The sequence below is a fragment of the Dendrobates tinctorius genome, unplaced genomic scaffold, assembly GCF_039654945.1.
Source record: "Dendrobates tinctorius isolate UK_male_01 unplaced genomic scaffold, ASM3965494v1 ptg000070l, whole genome shotgun sequence".
In the NCBI taxonomy this organism is placed as follows: Eukaryota; Metazoa; Chordata; class Amphibia; order Anura; family Dendrobatidae; genus Dendrobates; species Dendrobates tinctorius.
Genome location: NW_027361738.1, coordinates 63,184,245 through 63,202,583, shown reverse-complemented (window position 1 = coordinate 63,202,583; position 18,339 = coordinate 63,184,245). Strand labels below are relative to the sequence as shown.

The window sequence follows — 18,339 nt, the reverse complement described above, 5'->3', positions numbered from 1 at the left end:
CTCCAAATCATCTCACACTTTTAGCTCTTGCAGGTTTCCATTGTATTGGGAGCAATGGAAGAATAGTCTAGCTTGACTTTCTGAACACTGTAGAAATCCATAAGATGTTAGCAGTTTCTCAATTACGCCTTTTTCACGCAGTACGGAAGTACTATTGAGGTACCCATTGTGTCCATAGTTGTGGAGAAGGTTGGGGTCAAAGCTCATCTTGCTGAGTTATTCGGGTATTGCACTCAGTAGTATTACCAGTTTGAGTAGACAGCAGATGGTACAGAAGGTTGTCGGTTGCTAGTTTAAAAAGAGACAGATAGATTCTTTTGTAACCTTGGCTAGATCTGTGCCTTGCCACAATTCTGTCGCTGAGCTCCTTGGCCAGTTCCTTTGACCTCATGATTTTCATCTGGTCTGACATGCACTGTGAGCTGTGAGGTCTTGTATAGACAGGTGTTCGCCTTTCCAAATCAAGTCCTATCAGTTTAATTAAACACAGCTGGACTCCAATGAAGGAGTAGAACCATCTCAAGGAGGATCACAAGGAAATGGACAGCATGTGACTTAAATATGAGTGTCTGAGCAAAGGGTCTGAATACTTATGACCATGTGATATTTCAGTTTTTCTTTTTTAATAAATTTGCAAAAATTTCTACATTTCTGTTTTTTTTTCAGTCAAGATGGGGTGTAGAATGTACATTAATGAGAAAAAAAATACATTTTTTTGAATTTACCAAATGGCTGCAAAGAAACAAAGAGTGAAACATTTAAAGGGTTCTGAATACTTTCCGTACCCACCGTATGTCTGCCAGGGTGCATTTCACCACTGACACCTGGACGAGCAAACATGAGCAGTGGCGTTACATCTCGCTGACTGGGCACTGGGTGATTCTGGTGGCTTTGGGGGGCAGGCGGTCAAGGGGCTGCTCCACAAGTCTTGGAATTCTCAAGGCTTGAGGGACAAACCTCTGTATCTTACACTTCCTCCACTGTTTCTGGCTCCTCCACCTCCTCTAGGGTCTCCACCTGTGCCCTCCACCTCTCCCTTAATGAGACACTCATCCCTACAGTGCAGAGAGTATCCCTTCTCCACTGCGCAGCCAGGGCTCACCACAATCAGACAGTGTTTAAATTAATATGCCATGGAGATCGCAGTCAAACAGCTCAAGAGTTGTGGACAGCTTTCCACACCGAGTTAGAGGAATTACAAGTATATCGTGGCACAACTGTGTTGGTGCACAAAAGAAGGTTCCCACACCAGAATAAATACCAGAAAAAAAATTTTGGCACTCAACTTTTTGTCATAAGTGAAGAGTTTTATTTGCAGTCACACATAAACGTTTCGGCTGTAACAGTAAGCATTCATCAGTACACAAGAATGCTCTTGTTCACTAAACTGCTGAACGTTAAGATAGGGAGCCACTGTAATAATGGGAGTGATGAGTAAGTAATGTGCCATCCAGGCCTTTCACACTGGCGGTGGATTCCGCGTACTCTCCGGGTCACACGGCGCCACCACCCACCAATGAAACGGCTATTCATTTAATTACATGTACATGAACAAGGCCATCCATATATTCATGCTTGTTCCTGAGGCCGCTTAGCTACATCTGAGTCCATTCCCTCCCCATAATAAACGTGGACCTCATAGAAGATTGATTCCACTATTTTCCATTTGCTGTGGACACTGATCTAGCGTCCCCTCTCTCTTAGGTCTCTAGGTCTCGTAATCCAGTGTGGATGTGGGACGCCCTCACACCCAGGTTAGTGGGGTACTTGGTACCGGGCTCGATGGTCCTCAATGGGAGACGTCACGGTAGCTGGGACCCGGCCCGTGGCCCTGGGCGCCCATTGTAAATGTTCAGTATCAATGTGTAAGTCGTGACGCCACCTGAGGTGTTCGGCAATAAAGATGTAAGCCGACGCTGCAGACAGATCCTCTGAGACAGATGGTGTGGTGCAGCAGTGATGTTATAGCCCTCCACAGGCAGGGCTGTAGTCTCAGGGCAGACTAGGTGAAGTGACACGTAGAAGGTGTAGTGTCAGGCGCAAGGGATGTAGCAGTGCTGGGCAGATTGGCGCAGGAATAAGTGGAGGACACCAGGGCATGTAGTTCCAAAGCTTTACTCACAGTCTGTTGTACAAACAGGTGCCTGCCTCTGTGCTGTGTCCTCCGGGTCAGGGACTCAGTCAACCTTCAGGCCAGATGGAATACTCCTTTCCAACACTCCGCCAACATGTGTCTTTCTGAACATCTCCACTTATAGCGCCTTTAATGAAGTACTCCTAGTACTGAGTTACACTGGAGTTCCGAAGTTCTTATGAACTCTACTTGTACGGCAGACAGCTGTAGCCTGCTTCGGGGACTTCTTGCTACTAAGTCCCGGCTCACTATCCAGTTGCTGTTGTGCCCCCAAGTCTTGTGTGGGAATAAAGTGGTCACTACTTCTATTCCTCCGGTGTCTGCTGCAGGACCATTAGTATCCATACAACCTCGGGGACCGGGCCCCGGCCTTGCGCTTGGAACTTCTAGGAAGGGTTCTCTTCTAACGCACGTCCTCTGTTCCCTTTTACTCCTCACGTTCCGTACTAGTCTTTCTTTCTATGGAGAATCAGGCTTTCAGTCTATGTTGCTTGCTCTCTTCCTTTCCAGTGCCAGCAGACCCAGGTCACTGGGATCTGCTGCAGCACTTCCATCCACCTATCCCTCTCTCCGGGGATCTTCTTCTCTCCAGCTCTCTAACCAACTGACCTCTCATCCTAAACTCTTCCTGCTCCTTGTAATGTCATCCAACTCCACCCACCTCCCAGCACGTTTCGTGTTCCAAGCAGGGAGCCACCAATGGGTGCTTTGCTATACTCCAAGCAGGGAGCCGCCGAAGGTGCTTTGCTACACTACTTTGTGGTGTGGGGTGCAGGTGTTGGAGTGTGGTCAGGAGTCTCCACCTTACCTGGATGGTGGGGCACCACACCTCAGGAGAGGTGCAGTACCTATGTGGCGACTGAGCCTCAGGGGCACCACAGATGGCACATTACTTACTCATCACTACCACTATTACAGTGGTTCCCTCTCTTAACGTTCAGCAGTTTAGTGAACAAGAGCAGTCTTGTGTACTGATGAAGGCTTACTGTTACAGCCGAATCGTTTATATGTGACTGCAAATAAAACTCTTCACTTATAACAAAAAGTTGAGTGCCAAAATTTTTTTTTCGAGTTAGAGCAATGGCTGCCTTCACTGAACCTGGACACATGGATGGCCGTCTGTGATAACAGTGGAAACCTGATGGTGGCAGCCTTACATACGTGCCTTGCATGGCTCATGTTCTCAGCCTTGGGGAATAGCAATTTCTCCTCCACTATCCCCCGTCCTGGATGCGCTGCTGCAGAAAGCACAGTCACTGTGTGATTACTTCCGACGATTGCACCCGGCAGGTCATCGACATCTATTGCTACATAGGTCTTTCGGTAACATCAGATTTACATGTGAATGCAGAGCGATTGTTATCCGACTGCAATGCGATTTTACCATGAGCTTTTACATAGAGAATAAGGCAACAACAAGGCACTCAAAATTGTGAAAAAGGTTGATCCATTTTTATTGGCAGCCAGATAACATGTACTCTGGATGCCAATAACAATGGATCAACCTTTTTCACAATTTTGAGTGCCAAGTTGTTTATTGTTTTTACATAGAGAAATCGGACAGTACTCGCCTGGTCCGGGAGCTCTGCGATTTCTTTCTCGCACCCATTGACTTCTATTGCGGGATGCGATCCGATTTCTGATTACAATCACGGCACGCTGCAAGTTTTTTCCTGTCTGATCGTGATCCGATTCGAGCTGGAAAAAAAACGCAGATGAACTCAGTCGTAGAATAACACTGGTCCAAATGCAATCTGATATTTAACTGGATTGCATTCGTCCGATTTCATGGTCCCCGTCACCGCCATCTTGGTCCTTCCATGAAGCCCAGCCGCAGGCTGAGATCATCCGTGCTTCGATCTGCTGCAGTATATACAGAATAGACAATCAGTGGGCTTTCAGGGGACTAAGGAAAAAAAGTAAAAATGAAAAAAAAGTTTTTAATTATAATTTAAAAAAAATGGGAAAACTTCAACTTGCAATGAAAAAAAAAAATCCCAAAACAGAATAGAAGCCCTTGGGAAAAATTAGAGAAGTTGCGCATTTCGGAAAATAGCGACAGAAAAAACATATCTTTGTAACGACTGAAATAAAAGTTTGGAATCGCCGTGATCGCAATCACCCTGAGAATCACGTTACTGACCATTCACAGTACAGAAACCGGAGCACACAGCCACCTTGTGTCACTGCCGAGAGCCACCACTAGGTGTCGCACTCCCCCAGCACGCTGTGTAGTCACTATGGTTACCGTTGCTTCTTAGAAAGAACTGGAAGTGACGCCTTCGACCCGGAAGTTCATGAGAGCCGGGTTATCCGGGTCACCTTTGTTACATCACGCCGGGTAGAGCTGACAAGTGGCCGGAGATTCACAGAAACCGGGCTCGACTCCCGGTGTGCGGACGCCATGTTCTCGCTCAGCAGCTCGGTGCAGCCGCAGGTGGGTGACGTCACGTGGTGGCGCCGATCCACGTGACGTAGTGGTGGGGTGACGACGGGGCCGGCCGGACACGCAGGGGCTTGGAGTCCGTCCCCGGCCGGACACATGAGGACGCCTCAGTCTGTGCGGATGACGGGAGCTGGTCCCGGCTCCATAGTGGCCTCTGCACCGAGGGTCCGGCCGCTCCTCTGTGCGGGTGAGGTGTCAGTAATGTCAGCCGCCTGTCATGTGTCACTGCCTGTCACACGGAAGAGCCGCGGAGTCACCTGCGCCCTCATAAACAGGGCCGCCGTGTCCAAACCTGCCCGATACCGCGGCCGTATTTATATCTCAGGGTTCACGGGGGTCTGTGAGGGGTATATAGGAGAGGGCGGACCGTACTATGGACCCAGGTCACCACACCGGGATATATCACTGTATACGGGGGTATATAGGAGGGGGCGGACCGTACTATGGACCCAGGTCACCACACCGGGATATATCACTGTATACGGGGGTATATAGGAGAGGGCGGACCGTACTATGGACCCAGGTCACCACACCGGGATATATCACTGTATACGGGGGTATATAGGAGAGGGCGAACCGTACTATGGACCCAGGTCACCACACCGGGATATATCACTGTATACGGGGGTATATAGGAGAGGGCGGACCGTACTATGGACCCAGGTCACCACACCGGGATATATCACTGTATACGGGGGTATATAGGAGAGGGCGAACCGTACTATGGACCCAGGTCATCACACCGGGATATATCAGTGTATACGGGGTATATAGGAGGGGGCGAACCGTACTATGGACCCAGGTCACCACACCGGGATATATCACTGTATACGGGGGTATATAGGAGGGGACGGACCGTACTATGGACCCAGGTCACCACACCGGGATATATCAGTGTATACGGGGGTATATAGGAGGGGGCGGACCGTACTATGGACCCAGGTCACCACACCGGGATATATCACTGTATACGGGGGTATATAGGAGGGGACGGACCGTACTATGGACCCAGGTCACCACACCGGGATATATCACTGTATACGGGGGTATATAGGAGGGGGCGGACCGTACTATGGACCCAGGTCACCACACCGGGATATATCAGTGTATACGGGGGTATATAGGAGGGGACGGACCGTACTATGGACCCAGGTCACCACACCGGGATATATCACTGTATACGGGGGTATATAGGAGGGGACGGACCGTACTATGGACCCAGGTCACCACACCGGGATATATCACTGTATACGGGGGTATATAGGAGGGGGCGAACCGTACTATGGACCCAGGTCACCACACCGGGATATGTCGGTGTATACGGGGGTATATAGGAGGGGGCGAACCGTACTATGGACCCAGGTCACCACACCGGGATATATCAGTGTATACGGGGGTATATAGGAGGGGGCGGACCGTACTATGGACCCAGGTCACCACACCGGGATATATCACTGTATACGGGGGTATATAGGAGAGGGCGAACCGTACTATGGACCCAGGTCACCACACCGGGATATATCACTGTATACGGGGGTATATAGGAGGGGACGGACCGTACTATGGACCCAGGTCACCACACCGGGATATATCACTGTATACGGGGGTATATAGGAGGGGGCGGACCGTACTATGGACCCAGGTCACCACACCGGGATATATCACTGTATACGGGGGTATATAGGAGGGGGCGAACCGTACTATGGACCCAGGTCACCACACCGGGATATATCGGTGTATACGGGGGTATATAGGAGGGGGCGAACCGTACTATGGACCCAGGTCACCACACCGGGATATATCAGTGTATACGGGGGTATATAGGAGGGGGCGGACCGTACTATGGACCCAGGTCACCACACCGGGATATATCAGTGTATACGGGGGTATATAGGAGGGGGCGGACCGTACTATGGACCCAGGTCACCACACCGGGATATATCAGTGTATACGGGGGTATATAGGAGGGGACGGACCTTACTGTGGACCCAGGTCACCACACCGGGATATATCAGTGTATACGGGGGTATATAGGAGGGGACGGACCGTACTATGCACCCAGGTCACCACACCGGGATATATCAGTGTATACGGGGTATATAGGAGGGGACGGACCTTACTATGATCACAGGTCACCACACCGGGATATATCAGTGTATACGGGGGTATATAGGAGGGGGCGGACCGTACTATGGACCCAGGTCACCACATCGGTATATATCAGTGTATACAGGGGTATATAGGAGGGGGCGGACCGTACTGTGGACCCAGGTCACCACATCGGTATATATCAGTGTATACGGGGGTATATAGGAGGGGGTGGACCGTACTGTGGACCCAGGTCACCACATCGGGATATATCAGTGTATACGGGGGTATATAGGAGGGGGCGGACCGTACTGTGGACCCAGGTCACCACACCGGGATATATCAGTGTATACGGGGTATATAGGAGCGGACGGACCTTAGTATGGTCACAGGTCACCACACCGGGATATATCAGTGTATACGGGGGTCTGTGAGGGGTATATAGGAGCGGCCGTACCTTACTATGATCACAGGTCACCACATCGGGATACAGGGCTGTGGAGTCGGTAAGCCAAACCTCCGACTCCACCAAAATGGGCTCCGACTCCAACTCTACAGCCCTGCCGGGATATATCAGTGTATACGGGGGTCTCAGAGGGGTATATAGGAGGGGCCATACATTACTATGGTCACAGGTCACCACACCAGGATATATCAGTGTATACGGGGGTCTCAGAGGGGTATATAGGAGGGGCCATACATTACTATGGTCACAGGTCACCACACCGGGATATATCAGTGTATACGGGGGTCTGTGAGGGGTATATAGGAGGGGACATACCTTACTATGGTCACAGGTCACCACACCAGTATATCAGTGTATACGGGGGTCTCTGAGGAGTGTATAGGAGGGAGTGTACTATGGACACAGGTCACCACCCCTGCATAGAAGAGTGTATGCGGGGGTCTCTGAGAAGTGTATAGGTGTACATTACTTAGGCGGATAAACTGCTGGGAGCAGTGCGGGCACCACTCCCGGCAGTGAGAGTTGCGTGTCAGCTGTGATGTTCACTGAACAACTGCTGGACTTGGTGCGCGCTCGCGATCTCTATGGCGTATACATACTTCATTGCTTGGGAAGTACTTCCCTACCAACGCGTATATACAGTTGTGCTCAAAAGTTTACATACCCCGGCAGAATCTTTGCTTTCTTGGCCTTTTTTTTCAGAGAATATGAAGGATAACACCAAAACTTTTTCTCCACTCATGGTTAGTGGTTGGGTGAAGCCATTTAATGTCAAACTGTCTTCTCTTTTTAAATCATAATGACAACACAGCCAAATGATCCTGATCACAAGTTCACATACCCCATTTCTTAATACCGTGTATTGCCCCCTCCAACATCAATGACAGCTTGAAGTCTTTTGTGGTAGTTGTGTATGAGGTTCTTTATTTTCTCAGATGGTAAAGCTGCCCACTCTTCTTGGCAAAAGCCTCCAGGTACTCTAAATTCCAGGGCTGTCTAGCATGAACTGTGCGCTTGAGATGTCCCCAGAGTGGCTCAATGATATTGAGGTCAGGAGACTGAGATGGCCACTCCAGAACCTTCACTTTGTTCTGTAGCCAATGACAGGTCGACATGGCCTTGTGTTTTGGATCGTTGGAATGTCCAAGTACGTCCCATGTGCAGCTTCTGGGCTGATGATTGCAAATTTGCCTCCAGTATTTGCTGATAATGTGCTGCATTAATCTTTCCTTCAACTATGACCAAGTTTCCTGTGTCTTTGTAGCTCGAACATCCCCAAAACATCAGCGATCCACCTCCGTGTTTTACAGTAGGAATGATGTTCCTTTCATCATAGGCCTTGATGACCTCTCTCCAAATGTAACGTTTATGGTTGTGGCCAAAAAGTTCAATTTTGATCTCGTCACTCCAAATTACCTTGTTCCAGAAGTTTTGAGGCTTGTCTCTGTGCTGTTTTGCGTGTTGTAGGCAAGATACTTTGTGGCATTTGCGCAGTAGTGGCTTTCTGGTGGCTTGACCATGCAGCCCATTTTTCTTCAAGTGCCTCCTTATTGTGCATCTTGAAATAGCCGCACCGCTAGTTTTCAGGGAGTCCAGTATTTCAGCTGATGTTATTTGTGGGTTTTTCTTTGCATCACAAACAATTTTCCTGGCAGATGTGGATGAATTTTTGTTGGTCTACCTGACCGTGGTTTTGTTTTTACAGAGCCCCTGATTTTCCATTTGTTAATCACAGTTTGAACCATGCTGACTGGCATTATCAATTCCTTGGATATCTTTTTGTATCCCTTTCCTGTTTTATACAGTTCAACTACCTTTTCCAGTAGGTCTGTTCACAATTCTTTTGCTTTCCCCATGACTCACAATCCAGAAACGTCAGTGGCTGGATGAAAGATGCAAGAGTCTGTCTGGATCCAAGAAACTCACTCAGCTTTTATGTACACACACTGATTACAAGCAAACAGGTCACAGGTGAGGATGGTAACTTGGTAGCCATTCAAACCCATTTGTGTCAACTTCTGTGCATGTTATCAGGCCAAAATCACCAGGGTATGTGAACTTTTGATCAGGGTCATTTGGATGTTTTGGGTTGTCATTATCATTTAAAAAGAGAAAACACAGTAGTTTGACAATAAATGGCTTCACCCAACCACTGACCGTGAGTGGAGGAAAAGTTTTGGCGTTATCATTCATATTCTCTGAAAAAAGGCAAAGAAAGCAAAAATTCTGCCGGGGTATGTAAACTTTTGACACAACTGTATACTACATATGTTTTTTTGCTAGTCGCTCCAAATGAAACGCTTATGTACGTACCCCAAAAATGGTAACTGTTTAGAGTACAACTTGTTCTGCAAGAAACGAGTCTTGTTGGGTGACTGATGTGTACTGGTTGTCGGTACACACTTGTGCAGTATAATTTTACATTGATTATCTGGGTGTAAACCCTTCAGGCTGCATTCCTGCATATTCAATTATTTACCTGTGAATCTCTGATGAGACATTTCATGTGTGTAACCCAGAGGGGATCAGTCTAGCAGAACACTCCAGGAGTGGGTTATGTTTCTCTTGTATCTTTTCCCATAAACAATAATAAATTTTATTTTTATAGCGCCGACATATTCCGCAGCACTTTACATTTCAGAGGGGATTTGTACAGACAATAGACATTACAGCATAACAATAATCACATACAGTAGATTATAACAAATACCAAGAGGAGTGAGGGCCCTGCTCGCAAGCTTACAGTCTATGAGGAAAGAGGTAGACACGAAAGGTGGGTGGTAACAGTTGCCCTGATTGTATGGACCAGCCATAATGTTAAGTGTGTAACAGTACAGACACAGAGGGCTAATGGATGCATAAAGCATGTGGGAACATGATGCTGGGAACCTGGTTATGTTAAAACTTTTGGCTCTGCCACACAGGGATAGGTTAGGTTAATGTGTTGAGGCGATAGGCCAGTCTGAATAAATGCATTTTCAGGACACGCTTAAAATTGTGGGGATTGGGGACTAATCGTATTGACCTGGGAAGTGCATTCCAAAGAATTGGCGCGGCACGTGTAAAGTCTTGGAGACGGGAGTGGGAGGTTCTGACTATTGAGGATACTAACCTCAGGTCATCAACAGAACGGAGGGCGCGGGTAGGGTGGTATACTGAAACAAGGGAGGAGATGTAGGGTGGTGCTGAGCCATGGAGGGCTTTGTGGGTGAGGGTAATAAGTTTATACTGAATTCTGGAGTGGATGGGTAGCCAGTGTAATGACTGGCACAAGGTAGAGGCATCGGTGTAACGATTGGTGAGGAATATGATCCTGGCTGCAGCATTCAAGACAGATTGGAGAGGGGAGAGTTTGGTAAGAGGGAGACCGATTAGAAGAGAGTTACAATAGTCGAGACGAGAATGAATAAGAGAAACAGTAAGAGTTTTTGCAGAGTCAAAAGTAAGAAAAGGTCGAATTCTAGAAATGTTTTTGAGGTGCAGATGACAAGAGCGAGCCAGTGATCGAATGTGGGGGGCAAAGGAAAGCTCGGAATCAAGTATGACCCCAAGACAGCGGGCATGTTGCTGGGGAGTAATAGTGGAACCACAGACGGAAATGGCAATGTCGGGTGTAGGTACATTAGTAGCGGGAGGAAACACAAGGAGTTCAGTCTTTGACAGGTTCAGTTTCAGATATAGTGAGGACATGATATTAGACACAGCGTTTAGACAATCGCCAGTGTTTTCTAGAAAGGCTGGCGTGATGTCAGGAGAAGAAGCGTATAATTGGGTGTCATCAGCATAGAGATGGTACTGGAAACCAAATCTACTGATTGTTTGACCAATAGGGGCAGTGTACAAGGAGAAGAGGAGGGGGCCTAGAACCGATCTTTGAGGAACCCCAACAGTAAGGGGAAGGTGAGAGGAGGAGGAACCGGCAAAAAAAACAGTAAAGGAGCGGTCGGAGAGATAGGAGGAGAACCAGGAGAGGACGGTGTCCTTGAGGCCAATGGAATGGAGCATAGTGAGGAGGAGCTGATGATCCACAGTGTCGAATGCTGCAGAGAGATCCAAGAGAATTAGCATGGAGTAATGACCATTTGATTTAGCTGTTAGCAGATCATTAGAGACTTTAGTGAGGGCAGTTTCAGTGGAGTGTAAAGAGCGGAAACCGGATTGGAGAGGGTCGAGAACAGAGTTTTCTGAGAGATAGCGGATAAGACGGGAGTGGACCAGGCGTTCCAGGAGTTTAGAGATGAAGGGAAGATTAGAGACAGGTCTATAGTTAGCGGCACAGTTTTGGTCGAGGGATGGTTTTTTAAGTAGTGGATGTATGATGGCATGCTTAAATGAGGAGGGAAAAATACCAGAAGAGAGAGAGAGAGGTTAAATATTTTAGTTAGGTGAGGGGTGACAGCAGGGAAAAGGGACTGGAGGAGATGTGACGGAAATGGGTCACTGGTGCAAGTAGTTGGGCGAGAAGATGCAAGGAGCCTGCTTACTTCTTCTTCTGTGACTGGTTCAAAATCAGAGAGTGAGTTAGATGCAGTGGGGGAGGGAGGACAGTGCATGGTATGAGGGGATTTGGAGATAATTTCCTGTCGGATCTGGTCAATTTTTTCTTTGAAGTAATTGGCCAGATCGTCAGCTCGGAGCTCCGTGGTTGGGGCCTGTACTCTTGGATTGAGTAGAGAATGAAAAGTGTCAAAGAGACGTTTCGGGTTATTGGACAGTGAGATGATGAGGGTGTTGAAATAGGTTTGTTTGGAGAGGTGAAGGGCAGTGTTGTATGTTCTAAGCATAAACTTAAAATGGATGAAATCTTCGTGTAGATTGGATTTTCTCCACAGACGTTCGGCGCACCTGGAGCACCGCTGCAGGAAACGTGTTTGCACCGTGTGCCAGGGTTGTCGCCGTCTGCGTTGTGGTGTTCTATTTATAGGGGGTGCAAATTCATCCAGGGCACTTTGAAGTGTTTCATTGTAATGCTTCAATAATACATAAAGTAAGCCACTATACATTTCTAACTGTAACGTGGAATGAACCTTCTTGTATCATATTCTTTAAAGGGGTTTTCCCACAAAGTAAGTACATTTTAATCAATAGATATTAGAATAATAAGTTCCTTAAATTTGATTAGTTAAAAAAATATTCCTGTGTAGAGATTTTATAACTGTACCACTGTTGTGTACTGTATAATGACTGTGTCTGACCATGCAAAGCTGCTCCAGTTCACGGTCGGTACATACCACAGCACCTTTCTGAGCTAACGGATTTACCTGCCTGTTTTATCACAGGAGTGAGTGTTTCTGCCAAATTAGTCTTCTGAGCTCATCAGAAATCAAGTCGGTGACATGCAGGCTCAGCTTTTACGTCACTGACTTAATTTATGATAAGCTCCAAGGACTGGTGACACGGCACAAATGCTCACTTCTAAGTTGCCGCAGAAAGCAGAAGTTATTAAAGTTTAGAAAAATAAGTAGTAACAAACCACACTGGTGCTCACCAACAAACAGTCCCCTCAGCAGCTGGCATCAAGACGGATCATGTGCCAATTCTGTCACTGGGAAAGGACTAAGAAGACTAATGAATGATACCGTGCTTGAGGATCTGTAGTGAAAAGCAGGATAATAAGGCAGAATGATAAAAAAGCCACAGTGTGGTGCAATGTGTCCCCTTTAAATATCGCTGAGCCATGCTTATAGGGCCACTAAGGTTGGCCACTTAACATGTTGTGACAAAGAAATAAATGCCCAGGGTGTAGTTGCAAAAGAAAAAAACTTACAAACATCCGGTTACTCACTTACCCTAATAGCGGTCCGTCATTGCTGGGGAGCTGCTGGATTATGTTCAGGTGCGTGAGCCGGAGTGAGCTCCTGTAATGGGCAAGGCAGCAGGAGTACGGAGAAGCTGCGTAGAGCCAGGGAAGCCCCGGCCGTTGGTGTCCCTGGATACCAGCTGAAGAAAAAAATGTCCGACAGTACTTCATCACGTGTGACATCACAGAGGCTACGGAGCGGCGCTGGGATCGAGTGACCGCGTTTCGAAGGACTGCATCCTTCATCAGGGGTCACACCGCACCATACCACTGAGTGGCTTTTGTATCGTTCTGCCTTCTTTTCCTGCTTTTTACTATAGACCCTCAAGTGTGGTATCATCTTCGAAGGCTAGTTTCACACTAGCGTTTATGAGCGCAGCGACGGCCTGCGCACGGCCGCCGCTAAGCCCCGTCTCCTGCCGTGCCTCCGCCGGTAGCTCCGCCTACCGGCACATGACGCTGCATGCGCCCTGCATCCCCTATCTTTATCACTGGGGCGCAGGCCGTGTGCAATATGCGTTTGGCGGCGCATGAGTCCTTTTGACGGTGTGCCGACCTGCGCCAAACGCAAACTGCAGCAGATTGCGTTTGGCGCAGGTCGGCACACCGTCAAAAGGACGCACGCGCCGCCAAACGCATATTGCACACGGCCTGCGCCCCCAGTGATAAAGATGCAGGGCACTTGCAGCGTCATGCGTTGGTAGGCGGAGCTACCGGCGGAGGTGCGGTAGGGGGTGGGGCTTAGCGGCGGCCGTGTGCAGGCCGTCGCTGCGCTCATAAACGCTAGTGTGAAACTAGCCTTCGTTATTAACGTTTACTTCCCCAAGGGAATGTGATGGAATAATACCTACAGCCATCCAAGTCAGCTGTCTTCCCAGCCTCTCGAGCATCTCCTGATCTGGTTGTCTCCATCGGATCAGAAATCTGTATCGTCCTGTTCTTCAATCACCTAAGTGCCGAGGCCAGTGATTGGAACATCATTGGAGGGCATCCGAGGACGTCTCATTCCTGACTCAATCGGTTTCTATCCTGGTAAAGACAAATGGAGAGGGTCAGTGCTGGAGTAATGGGGCATACAGATGTATCTTTTCACATGCTCTGCGTTATCATAAAGCAATGTTGGACTGCGCCTTTAAAGGGACAGAATGACTGTTCAAACTAAGTATCGCCTCTTGGTGCCTAACGGTGTGGCCAGTCATTTCAATACACCACCTCACCTGCTTGTTTTCTCTCAATCTTTACCCTTCTTTCTGTTGACAGATATGGCTTCATAGGGGCAGAGAAGGGTGGAGATAGATGGAAACCAAGCTGGTGGGAAGGTGTATATAAGTGATTGGCCCCACCATAGAGAGAGCACTGAGCGTCTGTACTTTGTTTCAATAGTCGTTCTGAGCTGTCAGTCCCATCTTAAAATGGTAAGCAATCGAATGACGGATCTGTGGTACATATTGCATTTGGGATCCTTTTGGGTCATTCCATGTCAAGTGAACCAATTTTCCACTGGACAGCGTAGATAACCTATTAAAAGCGGTTAGAAATACTATGGGGTGTGAAGAGGAAAGGGGAGCCCAAACCGCGCAGGACATTATGTTTGCGGGATTGGCAGAAAAAAAGAGGAGATCATTTCCGGTGATACCGGCAATTAAGGACCTCATCAAGAGTGGGAAAAACACGACCAGAGGGGTTTTCTCCCATCAGCCTCAAAACGGAAGTATCCGTTCACTGATGAAGACCTATTGAAATGGACTAAAATACCAAAGGTGGATGCCGTCATAGCCTCCACTTCCAAACAGACCTCGATCCCGGTCGAGGACGCAGGATTGTTAGCAGACCCATTAGACCGAAAGGCAGAATCTTCGCTCAAAAGGTCCTGGGAGTCCACCACCGGGGTATTCAAACCCGCAATAGCCAGCACATGTACTGCTAGATCAATGCTGGTATGGCTAGATCAATTAGATCAGCAGATCGAGCAAAGAGTGTCAAGGGAGAAACTGCGTGCAGCCATCCCGTTGATAAGAGGTGCAGCTTCCTTTATGGCAGATGCTTCAGCGGACACCCTAAGACTGGCAGCGAGGTCGGCAGCCCTGGTGAATAACGCCAGACGCGCGCTGTGGATAAAAAGCTGGAAAGGGGACGCACAATCAAAATCCAAAATTAGTGCAACCCCATGCGAGGGTGAGTTCCTCTTCGGGAAAGCCTTAGACGAAATTCTCGCCAAGGCAAAAGAGAGGAAAAAGGCCTTCAGTGATTCTCCCATTCCATTTTATAGGAAAACCTTTAAGAGACGGCCATTCGGGAGAAGAAGACAGTCGGACAGAACGAATAGATGGGCCACGAAAGACGAAAAGCAGAAGGGTACCATCTTCAGAGGGCCAACATATAGGAGAGATAAAAATTAAGAGTTTAGACCCACCAGTTGGGGGTAGATTAAAATTTTTTGTTACCAAATGGGAACAAATTACGTTAAGCCCATGGATTTTGAACATAATCAAGGAAGGAATAAAGATTGAATTCCTTCAGATCCCTTATGAGTTCTTTGTTATAACTCGCCTTAATTCCTCAGTTCAGCAAAAGGCTTTCGAAGACGAGATTCGAGTCCTACTAGCTAAAAAAGTTTTAGTTGACGTCCCTGAGGAACAAGAGGGTAGAGGCTTTTACTCTCCCCTGTTTTTGGTTTCTAAACCAGACGGTACGTTTAGAACCATTATTAATTTAAAGAAGCTTAATTCATTTATAAAAAATTATAACTTCAAAATGGAATCAATTAGATCCACTATAAAGCTTCTTTTCCCAAATTGCGTAATGGCAGGGATTGATTTAAAAGATGCTTATTATCATCTCCCTATTCACAATAGATTCCAGAAATACCTAAGAGTCGCAGTGGAAGTCGAGGGCAGGATTCGTCATTTCCAATACGCGGCCATGCCCTTCGGGCTTTCCACGGCACCAAGAATATTTACCAAGGTGATGGCAGAAGTGATGGCCTACCTTCGCCAAAAGGACACACTGATCGTGCCGTATTTAGACTACTTCCTAATAATTGGGAATTCAGTCAAACAATGTACCGAACGCGTGACTGACGCAATCTCCTCTTTTCAGAGCCTTGGCTGGATCATCAATATCCAAAAGTCCAGACTCGATCCACAATCTCTCCAGACATTTCTAGGATTTCAACTAGATTCCTTGACCCAGAGATGTCTACTACCTCAGGTAAAAATCACCCTCACGAAACAAAAAATACGAGCAGCTATAGCTATACCACGTGTGTCCTTGAGAGGAGCAATGTCACTATTAGGATCACTAAATTCTTGCACCCCGGCAGTCCGGTGGGCCCAGTACCATGTCCGTACACTACAACACCAGATCCTCCAAGAGGATAAGCGACATAGTGGTCATTTACAGAGCAAAATAACCCTGTCACAAGAAGTCTTGACTTCTCTAGAGTGGTGGTTAGATGATGACCATTTATGTTCAGGAGTTCCATGGGTTATAGTTCCATCCTGTATCGTAACCACCGATGCCAGTCCCCAGGGCTGGGGAGGACACATGGAGAATGGGTTTCATCAGGGAAGGTGGAATAGAGAGGAATGCGAGTACTCATCCAATTTAAAAGAACTGACTGCAGTGTTCTATGCTCTATACAACTTCCTTCCGCAGCTCCAACAGAAGCATGTCAGGATCCTATCGGACAACACCACCACAGTGGCCTATATAAACAGACAAGGAGGGACTCGATCAGAGACTCTGATGTCTTCAGCGGCAAGAATTTTAAACTTAGCAGAAAACTATTTTTTGTCCCTCTCGGCCCTTCATATCAGAGGCGAGAGCAATCAAAAGGCAGACTTCCTAAGCCGACACACTCTACAGCAAGGAGAGTGGTGCCTCAATCAGAAGGTCTTCAGGGACATAGTAGCCCTATGGGGACAACCCTAGGTGGACCTTTTCGCCACAAAGGAGAACAGGCAGATAAAAACATTTGCCTCCCTATCTCCATCAGATCACCCAGACATACTAGACGCCCTTCTAGCTCCATGGAATTTCAACCTGGCGTATGTGTTCCCTCCATTGATCCTCCTACCTCAAGTAATTTGGAAGATCAGAGACGACAAAGCAAGGATAATCTTAATAGCACCGTTCTGGCCAAAAAGACCGTGGTTTTCGTGGCTGCAAATTATGTCAATAACAGATCCTTGGGTCCTTCCTTCGACTCCCAACCTACTCTCCCAAGGCCCCTTTTTCCACCCTCAAGTGCTCAGCTTGCACTTGACGGCGTGGAATTTGAGAGGCAGTTATTGAGGACAAGAGGATTCTCTGAGTCTTTAATTACTACACTACTACAAAGTAGAAAACAGTCCACAACCCAAATTTACACTAGAATATGGAAAAAATTTCTTCAATTCCATACAGTACCTCATACAGCAGAAGTTCCGATAATCCCAATCTTGGAATTTCTGCAGAAAGGGAAAGACTTAGGCTTAGCAGTAAATACGCTAAGAGTACAAATATCGGCATTAGGAGCACTATATGGCCATAATATAGCAGGCAACAAGTGGATAACTCGATTCATTACAGCATGTGAACGAATAGCTCCAATCCACATACCCTCCGTCCCTACATGGGATCTAAATCTGGTCTTAGACGCCCTAACGGTAGACCCCTTTGAGCCGATCGACACAATACCCTTCAAATACTTAGCACTTAAAATGGCCCTCTTGGTAGCACTGACCTCAGCTAGAAGAGTGGGTGATATCCAGGCCTTGTCAATAGATCCACCTTTTTTTCAAGAATACCAAGACAGATTGGTATTAAAACCAGACCCTGCCTACCTGCCAAAAGTGGCAACAAAATACCATAGATCTCAGGAGATACTCCTCCCAACCTTCTATAAAAATCCCTCTACTCCGGAAGAGCAGAAGTTCCATACTCTGGACGTCAAAAGAACTGTCCTAAAATATATTGAGAGGTCCAACAGTTGGAGGCAGAGTAGGGCCCTATTTGTTTCATTTCAGGGCTGTAAGAAGGGGTATGGAGTCACGAAGAGCACCATTTCCCGGTGGATCAGAGAGGCCATTCGTTTAGCCTACTCCGCAAAAAACGAAGATCCTCCAGGGAACATCAGGGCGCATTCCACCAGGGCAATGGCAACTTCTTGGGCGGAAAAGGGAGATGTTCCGATTGAAACTATATGTAAGGCGGCAGTTTGGTCATCCCCTTCTACCTTCTATAACCACTATAGACTTGATCTTTCATCAACCTCTGACTTAAGCTTTGGCAGGACTGTCCTTGGCACGGTGGTCCCACCCAGGTGATGGTCTCTGGAATCTCTCCAGTGGGTGTTGTCGTGGCGAAGAGTAAAAAGTCGGATTACTTACCGGTAATGCTCTTTTAATGAGTCCACGACAGCA

The 18,339-nt window shown here is 47.5% G+C and overlaps 1 protein-coding gene across 1 annotated transcript in view; it reads left to right on the top strand.

Annotated features, from left to right (window-relative positions):
* The first annotated feature begins 4,417 nt into the window (after positions 1 to 4,417).
* Positions 4,418 to 18,339, top strand: part of YME1L1 (YME1 like 1 ATPase) — a 64,769-nt gene continuing 50,847 nt past the window's right edge. The window contains exon 1 of the mRNA XM_073581742.1: positions 4,418 to 4,571. Coding sequence (XP_073437843.1) covers positions 4,539 to 4,571 — 33 coding nt within the window. The 5' untranslated portion in view covers positions 4,418 to 4,538. The remainder of the gene's footprint in view (positions 4,572 to 18,339) is intronic.